Here is an 8,841-nt window from a genome sequence, read left to right as displayed (position 1 = left end):
ACTGGTATTATATATGTTGAGTAACTATTGACAATGGTTATAAATGATGTGCCTTCGTTTCTATCTGACAGACTCTTGACATAATTAACGCGTTTCCGTGCTATGTTTGGTATATCCATTATAAGTTTGCTTGTTTGTAATGGAGTTACCGTAATACGTTTATTGTAATACCTACGTTTGTTTCAGTTTGGTGCAGGTGACGTATATTGTTAGATGTGTATTGCGTTTGACCCTCACTAAATGTGTAGAGATTTTCGAGAGCAAGAATCAACAATAATTGGTTTACGTGTTTTCGAATATTTTGAATGTTTGAGAATCTCGCGTGAAAATATAAAAGCAAGCCGTCACAAAACGCCAGAAGATAGCTGTTATTATTGGTCAGCTACAGTCAGTATACTATAAACCTTGGAAACTGTAACTGTGGTTAACGCTTATTATTTGGAAAACAACAGAATTTGACCAGGAACATTTATAGATTTCGAACATTACGAACCGTACAACTTCAGCAAATTAACTTAGGATGTTATTATTTCTAGGAAGACATTAGATACTGTGGTCGGTGAAAACTTATGGGTGCTTTAAGCGAACTAGCCGTCAAGAGAAATGTACAGGGCTATCAACAAAGAATTACTTTGTTCTCCGTGAACGTCGATAAAAGATTCAGTTTCAGACAACATATAAGACTCAATAAAACTGTTGTATATAAACTATCATTCGTAATAACTATTAGTAATAACCGTTATTATAAACTATAGTTTTTGTTTGCATATTATTTGGTTTGTTTTAAATTTTGCGCATAGCTACACGAGATCTATCTGCGCTAACCATCTCTAATTTAGCAGTGTAAGACTAGAGGGAAGGCTTTTGTTTGTTTGTTTGGGAATATCGCACAAAGCTACTCGAGGACTATCTGTGCTAGCCGTCCCTAATTTAGCAGTGTAAGACTAGAGGGAACGCAGCTAGTCGTTACTATCCACCGTCAACTCTTGGGCGATTGACTGTGACATTATAATGCCCCCTCGGCTGAAAGGACGAGCATGTTTGGTGTGACGGGGATTAAATCCCGTGATCGTCGGATTACAAGTGGAGTACCTTAACCACCAGGCCATGCATATTTGGGTTTTAATTTAAATATATTTGAGTTAAAAACATTTTTTTGAAATATTATAAATTTAATAATTTTATAAATTTAATCTAGTTGGCGATGTTAACGTCAAAATAGTTAAAAAATATTTATCTGTCGATTAGCATTTACTGTTTGAATGAATCGGTTTCGGTTTTGAGGGATAGCGCCCACACAGAATAAGGTTGATAGTATATATGTTGGTGTAACTGGAAATTTATAGCGTGCCATTAACACTTCTGGTGAGAATATGGTTGAATTATTTAGTAACACGTTAAATTTGAAGAGGTTTAATGAAACGATATCACTTTAAAGGTACCTTGTTAATTATTGTGTAACCTAAAGAATATAGTCACAATATATTAATAAAATAAAGTTTCATTACTTGTTAAAAAGCATTAAACTCGCAGATCATATGTAATTTTATTAACTTCAAGTTAGGGTTACCGATTACGGAATTGACCCTATAAGTTAAATCTAATTTTTTATTAAATAAACAAAGAAGTATTGAAATCACTGTCTTCCTTTTGATAATTGTTACCTTTATGTATTTTTATAGCATTTTTAATTGTTGTCATATTAATAAGGAAAAAAATAGAAGCATAGTTTCCTATACTAGTAATGTTAGCAGATTCGCATATATATATATATATATAAGTAAATGAATGAAATAAAGAATACAGAATTGATACAATAACGAAAAATAAAATATAATTAAAATTCAAACAAAAAAACAGTAACTGCCATGCCTGCCAGAAATTGTGTTATTACCAGTGACTTCTAAACTACTTACTCTATTAACACTATAATTGAGGATATTTAAGAATTATCTTTCGGAGTTGTTGCATTCCATTAAAAAAAAACCAAAAAAAACAACTTTTATTTGAAATGTAACTTCTATGGCAGAAAAATAGACATTTTAAAGTAGTATGAAGTGTTTTTATTGCTTTTAATTTTCACACATCGGGAATATAAGATTTCGTGTTAGGTATGTAAAGTATAGCAACACATGCCCAAGTGGTTATGTTCAGAATTTAAAAATTTTCTGCATCTGAATGTGGAATACCACAGTTTGAATTATGAGTAATAATTTTGGTGGAAATAACTAACTGTGCTATGAAAGAAAAGGTATTCAGTTTATTAAACCACATAAACAATGTACTTTTGCTAGTGGCAGTGCAAATTGAATTTTAGGTTTTATCCACAGAAATTTTGAATACAAATCTAGTGTCTATAATGTTATTATATTAGGTTTTTATTTGGCCACATTTGGAGAACTGTGTGCAATTTTGGGTTTCATGTCCAAGAAAAGACATTGAAGAGATATTATGATGATATAACAGTGGAAGGTTGTTGTACGAGGATAGGATAAGATCCTTGAACTTCTTTTAAAAAGAAGAACTAGAGGAGACCTGATTGAAGTGTTTAAGATTAAGGTAACTGATATTGTTGAGCCACCATCTTTATTTTGATACTTTATTGTGAGAATGGTAAGAGTGGAGGAGACACAGATCAAGTTTGGCATGAAAAGATCATTTCCAGTTCACACAGCTTTACTTTTCTTATAGAGTAGTTGACATTTGGAATGCTTTACCTTCAGATATATGTAATTGAAGGAAATCCTTGATATTTTAAGAGTTGGCTTTGAACATTTCATTTTTATTTTAGAGTTTTGTGTGCAGGACTACCTAGTTTGGCCAACTGGTCCTTTGTGCTTAAATAATATTTGTAGCCTTTAGCATGAATGTTACGCAAAGATTGTACTTTATGACTTAATGAATAACGTTTATAGTAAACAATTTACAACTGGTAGGAAAACACCTCACAAGAAAATGAACACAGAAAAGTAAATGTGTGTTAGCACTGAAAATAGTTTTCATAGGCATATTTAAATGTTTCAACTAAAGATTTGTTCATGATACTCCTGATGTAATTTCCTTTATAATTTTGGAAAAATATTAAATCAGCACAATATGACACAGTGATACAAGATGACATGAAGAGGGTTGTGAGGGGGTTTTCTTCCATATAGTTTCATACTGATAGAATTCTTGAAAACAGTTTGTCTGATTTCTCTGTATTGATACATTTACGTATTTATATTGCACTTTTACGATTTATTTTGTTGAGGTAAAACAAAAAGTATAAATTTCTATCCTCTGGCACAAACAAGTTTTATTTCACCCATCTTAAGCAATCTAAAGATACAGTAATTGATTATAATTATAAAAATTTTCATCATAAAACAAATTTGTATTTAGATTTATCTTTTCTGTGTGCTATTCCAAAACTCGATAAATATCCAATTAAATTTAGATTTATTTCTAGTTCAGCTCAGCAAGAACAATTATTAAATAACCAACCATTTTATGAAATAATTACTTTACATTTTATTTGATAAAATTAAAAATACAAGTGTTAATAATAAGAAACGTGTTTTGGATAATAAAAAGAAATCAGTGGATTTGTAGATATTTAAGAAATTGTGAGCAAGTAAAGAATATTCAAACATTTGATTTTGCCAAAATTCCATTAGAAAAAGTTAATTTTTGTTATAAATTCATTAATAGAACAGTTCTCTCATCCTTTTGCAGTATAGGAAGAAAGAAAGTTTAGCTCTAAAAATATGAAAGATATATTAAGCTTCTGCATTTATAATTATAGTTTTTGGTAACCAGGTTTTTAAGCAAGTAATAGGAGTTCTAATGGGAGCTAACTGCTTTACATGTTATTTATTTTTATGATAGTAGGTTAATTAAAAATTACATAAACCCAGATATTTTAACTTTAACTTACAAATATATAGATGATTTAATTAGTATAAATAACCATGAAAGAAATATTATTAACACTATTTATCCAGTCAAATTAGAAATTAAAAATACTTCAGTATTCAGAGAGAGACATTATTTAGGGTCTGAAAATTGGTAGTTACAGTGGACTTGATGGGTGGTGGATGGGAGTCATACTAGTTAGCTTAGATAACTGGTTGGGACCTTTTAGACTGGTATGTTTTGTTTACTGAACTACTAATTAGTGCCTCACCATCTTCATGGGGTCTGGAATGCCAACTTCAGGAGTTCAGTTTATTTAACTTGTTACTCCCAAGTGATAATACCTTGTTATTTTTTATTATTTATTTTTTGTCTTTTTAACTTTGGAGAGCAATCACCTTCCCATAACTGTACACAGGCAATTGAGGGTGATATAGTTACGGGATGTTCTGGACTTCATTTCACTCTCCTAATTTCTTTTTATATTCCATTGATTATTTGATTATTCTTCATGTGAGACTGGCAAAGAGAGGTTAAGACAAAGAGGTGGTGTATCCCCACCTCAATGTGGATTCGACTTTTACTGTCACCTCCAAAATGTGGGACACATATTATATTCCACATTATAGCATGTACCTTTTCAATTACTGCAGTATTTTGTATTTTTGTTTATAACAAGTTATCATTAGTTAGAGGTTTAGATTTGCTGTTTTTAATGCAGTCCTTTTTTGTTTATTTTACTTCACTGTTCAGTATTAGTATTCTATATATATATAAAATAAAAGATTATATATACATCTTCAAGTTTGTAAAATAAAATGTCACTGATTTATGAACCAAATTCTTTGTATTAATGTACCATAAGCTTGTTTTTCAATACCTTTACACTCATCCACTTTTTGTTTGTTTGAATTTCGCACAAAGCTACTCGAGGGCTATCTGTGCTAGCCGTCCCTAATTTAACAGTGTAAGACTAGAGGGAAGGCAGCTAGTCATCACCACCCACTGCCAACTCTTGGGCTACTCTTTTACCAATGAATAGTGGGGTTGACCGTCACATTATAACACCCCTACGGCTGAAAGAGCAAGCATGTTTGGTGCGACCGGGAATGCGACCCCCGCAACCCCCAGATTACGAGTCGCACACCTTAACACACTTGGCCATGCCGAGTTGCCCCCACTATAGACATTTATATCAAACGGAGCCCATTGTTATAGTGTTCATTTCCCTTCAGAAGCTTCTTATCTGAAAATGTATATATTTGTTAGTTATGACCTAAAAACAAATAAAAAAAATAATAAAAAATGCTGTAGTAATTGAAAAGACCCCAGGTTACAAGCTATAATGCAGATATAAAATGTACCCTAGGTTTTGGAGGTGACTGCAGAATTTGCACCCACATTTCAGTAGGGATACACCAGTCTTAACCCCTATTTGTCAGTTTCACATAAAGAAAAAATAAAAGAGTAGCAATAGATATAAAAATTAGGAGAGTGAGATGTGGGACCTCAAGCCCACATCTGTATCACCCTTCACTGCATACAGTTATGGGAAGATGACTGCTTTCTGAAGTAAAGAAGAAATTAATTGAAAAATCAAAATAGAATAAGAAAAATAAGGTACTACCACTTTTGGGCAGTAAATAAGTTAAAACTTACATCTTGAAATTAGCATTCCAGCCCCCGTTATGGTACAAATGCACTAATTTGTAGCCCAGTAAACAAATTATACAAGTATGAATTGTCCCATTCAGTTATTAAAATGAACTAGTATAGCTTCCAAACAATCTTTTCAATTAATGCAGTTTTTTGTATATATATTTTGGGCTTGTTTTTAGGTTATAACTAATGTTATTAGTCTGAGGTTTGTATTTGCTGTTTCTTGTGCAGTCCTTTCTTTTGATTTTGTTTACTTGACTTTATTAGTATTAATTTTCTCTAAAATGTGTGTATTTATATAGAGAGAAACACACACAATGATGCATAATGTTTTTTGCAGAGTTGTCTCAAGCTTTCTAGATCCTAAAGCTTTTGCAAAATGCTATTTTGATACTGCCTGTGAAGAATTTTTACACTCAGGCTGGGCCAGACTTGTGGAGCTTTGTGTCAAGTGAAACAAATTATTCTTGTATATCAGAAAGTGAGGTCTTCAGTGGCTATTGTTATATCCATTCAACACTTGATAATTAAATATCACGAAAGAACTTGAATGGAAATCACCAGCAAACTAATTTATTGAGATTATTCTACATTTAATTTATATTTCCTCGAACAAAATGTCTTTCATGCACCACAAATTGTTCTTTTGCAATGTTTGTGGCAAAGAGTTTTCTGGACCAGTTCCATTTAAGATCCACATGGAAAGTAAAAGTCATGAAAAAATGCTGAATACCTGGAAACTGAAGAAGGAAATGCAGTCAGTTCTTAAAGCTGAAAGCTCTTTTGACAACTTTGTTTCTTCTGTGGAGGCACACAGTAATGATACAAAACATGATTGTCAACCTGCTCTTCAGAATCTTCAAACTCAACCTGACAGTATACAGGATTGGACGTTAATTTGTAAGTGTTGTGCAGTAAGATTCTCAGGCCCAGAATGTGCTAAGCAACATTTTGAAAGTCCCAAACATAATAAAAAAATGCAAAGATTAGCCCTGGAAAAAAGCCTGATGACAACATTAAGAAATCCTGATGTAACACAAAATGGCAAGCAGGAGAGTAACTACAGATGTAATAATGTAAACACTGATAGAATCTGTGATGATATGGAGAGTGGAGCTGAACTTGTGAATGAGAGTCTTCAAACTACCAGTAATTTTATTTCAGAATTTAAAGATTATCCATTAATATGTCAGTGTTGTGCAGTAAGATTCTCAGGCCCAGAATGTGCTAAGCAACATTTTGAAAGTTCCAGACATATGAAGAAACTAAAAAATTTAGACCTTGCAGAAAACTTACAAAAGTACAGAAACCAAGAACGTAAAGACAGTTATAGTGAGGCAATCACTGATAAAATTTCTGACAACAGTGAAAGTAAATCTGAAGCTGTCGGAGAGAAGCTTCAAGCTAGATGTGATAACTTACGTGTTTCAGAACACCAGAGTTGCCCATTAATGTGTAAATATTGTGCAGTAAGTTTCACAGGCCCGGAGTGTGCTGAACAGCATTTTAAAAGTGCCAAACATTGCAAAAAAGTACAAATGTTTGACCTTCCACAAACCTTAATGAAAATGTCAATAAATCGTGACACTACTGAAAATGAGAACCAGGAGAGTAATGACACTTGTATCAAAGTACACACTGATGGAACATACAAGGATACAGAGTGTGAAGATGCAACTGCCAATGAGAGTCATCTAACTGGACCGAATACATTTATTTCACAATCAGAAGATTGTCCACTGAGTTGTGAAGTTTGTGCAGTTATGTTCACAAATACAAGTTGTATTAACCAACATTTTAAAAGCATTCAGCATAAAAAGAAACTACAATCTGTAGCCACAGGAAAAAACGTAATAAAATTACCAACATATTCTGACCATAAAGAAGCTGACAACAGAGAGTTAAATGCTGAGAACATGCAGTCTTTAGATAATAAATTTTGTTCCAACAAACCAGATATATTGCAACAATTTTATAATAGTCATACAAAGAAGATGGATAAACCTGAAATTATTCCATGGGCATCGTCAAACTCAGGACAGTTAGAAGATCAGGTCGGCGATGCTAAACTCAAGAACATAACTAGAGACTCTGATGATAAGAGAGATGTACTTAAGTGTGATATCTGCAATATTTCACATTTTAATGACATTACAGAGGCATTCAGACATTATGAAGGTGAAGAACATGGATCGAGAAAGAAAGCCATGCTGTCTTCATGTTCGGAGAATCATTTACGTAATCCTTGTAAAGAAACTAAAATCATGAACACTGAGGTGCTCGATACAGCTAAGACGCATGTGATGCTGGATTATACGGGCATAGTAAAGAATGAAAATGTAGAGGAGTTTTACTCTTGTGTTGATATTCCTTCCAATAATTCAATAATGTGGCCAAAATTGGATTCTTTACTTCACCTTCAGGCTAAAAATTGTACTGGAGATAACCAAGACCACAGTAAACACTTAAATATCTTTGAGCCAAGTGAAAAATTTAATAAATTTAAGTAACCGGAAAGGAAGTTAAAAAAATAAATTTGTTCTGGAATATAGACTTATATGCTTGATAATTTAATATTTCCTTTAAAGGTGCAACTATATCAAATATAATATAAGAACATTGAATCAGTTTCAGTGTCACATGGGTATCTGTGTGTGTATATATATTCATACAAAAAATTAATATTAATAGATTTTAATAAAGAAACTCTAAATATAATTCCTAACATCTTGTGATAAATATAAGAATGTATTAAATAAATATTGAAAAATAAATTTTTCCCACAGTACCTGATTGTTATTTTTAGTTGCTAATAAGGGTATTTACAAAACACTGTTTGGACCCTATATACTAGTATATTTTATTTACTGGGCTTACTAATTTGCACCTTACCAACATAATGTGGGCTGGGATGCCAACTTGAACATCCACATTTCACTCTTCTAGTTTCTATTCCTTTGATCATTTCATTTATTCTTTATGTGATACTGACAAATGGAGGTTACGACTGTGTACACATATGGTCATGAGCAGTGTGTTCTCCCATGTTTGTGGACTCAGACTTTAAAGAAGTGTTAGTTTTTAAATAATTTGAAGTTGATGAGTAACTGTGACAGGAAGAAATGGAACAACCAATTCAAGTCCTCTGCTGTTTTCAGTAACAAGCAAAATGCATTACTACAGTGTTTACCAAGAATATAGCTGTGCTTTTAAGATCAACAATCATATGCAGATGGCCATAGTTTTCATTCAGTCACATAAACTTGCAGGTGTGAGATATAGTGA

At 32.4% G+C, this 8,841-nt stretch overlaps 1 protein-coding gene across 4 annotated transcripts; it reads left to right on the top strand.

The window, feature by feature from the left end:
• Positions 1–1,256: 1,256 nt before the first annotated feature.
• On the top strand, positions 1,257–8,341 carry LOC143248653 (uncharacterized). Of its 4 annotated transcripts, XM_076497181.1 has the most exons (3): positions 1,355–1,438; positions 2,375–2,559; positions 5,897–8,341. In XM_076497181.1, the coding sequence occupies exon 3, from the start codon at positions 6,174–6,176 to the stop codon at positions 8,064–8,066; it is 1,893 nt and encodes a 630-aa protein (XP_076353296.1). In that variant the 5' UTR covers positions 1,355–1,438; positions 2,375–2,559; positions 5,897–6,173; the 3' UTR covers positions 8,067–8,341. The 4 variants fall into 4 exon arrangements, with proteins under 4 accessions (XP_076353293.1, XP_076353294.1, XP_076353296.1 ...); XM_076497178.1 differs by lacking the exon at positions 2,375–2,559 and having other exon boundaries at positions 1,257–1,365; XM_076497179.1 differs by lacking the exon at positions 2,375–2,559 and having other exon boundaries at positions 1,317–1,438.
• The last annotated feature ends 500 nt before the right edge of the window (positions 8,342–8,841 follow it).

The sequence above is a fragment of the Tachypleus tridentatus genome, chromosome 4, assembly GCF_004210375.1.
Source record: "Tachypleus tridentatus isolate NWPU-2018 chromosome 4, ASM421037v1, whole genome shotgun sequence".
Classification (NCBI taxonomy): Eukaryota; Metazoa; Arthropoda; class Merostomata; order Xiphosura; family Limulidae; genus Tachypleus; species Tachypleus tridentatus.
The sequence above is the reverse complement of the archived record's forward strand: the minus strand, read 5'-3'. Positions and strand labels throughout refer to the sequence as shown.

Excerpts from the sequence above, each read along its gene's own strand:
- LOC143248653 (XM_076497178.1), top strand. The coding sequence starts at position 6,174 with ATGTCTTTCATGCACCACAAATTGTTCTTTTGCAATGTTTGTGGCAAA.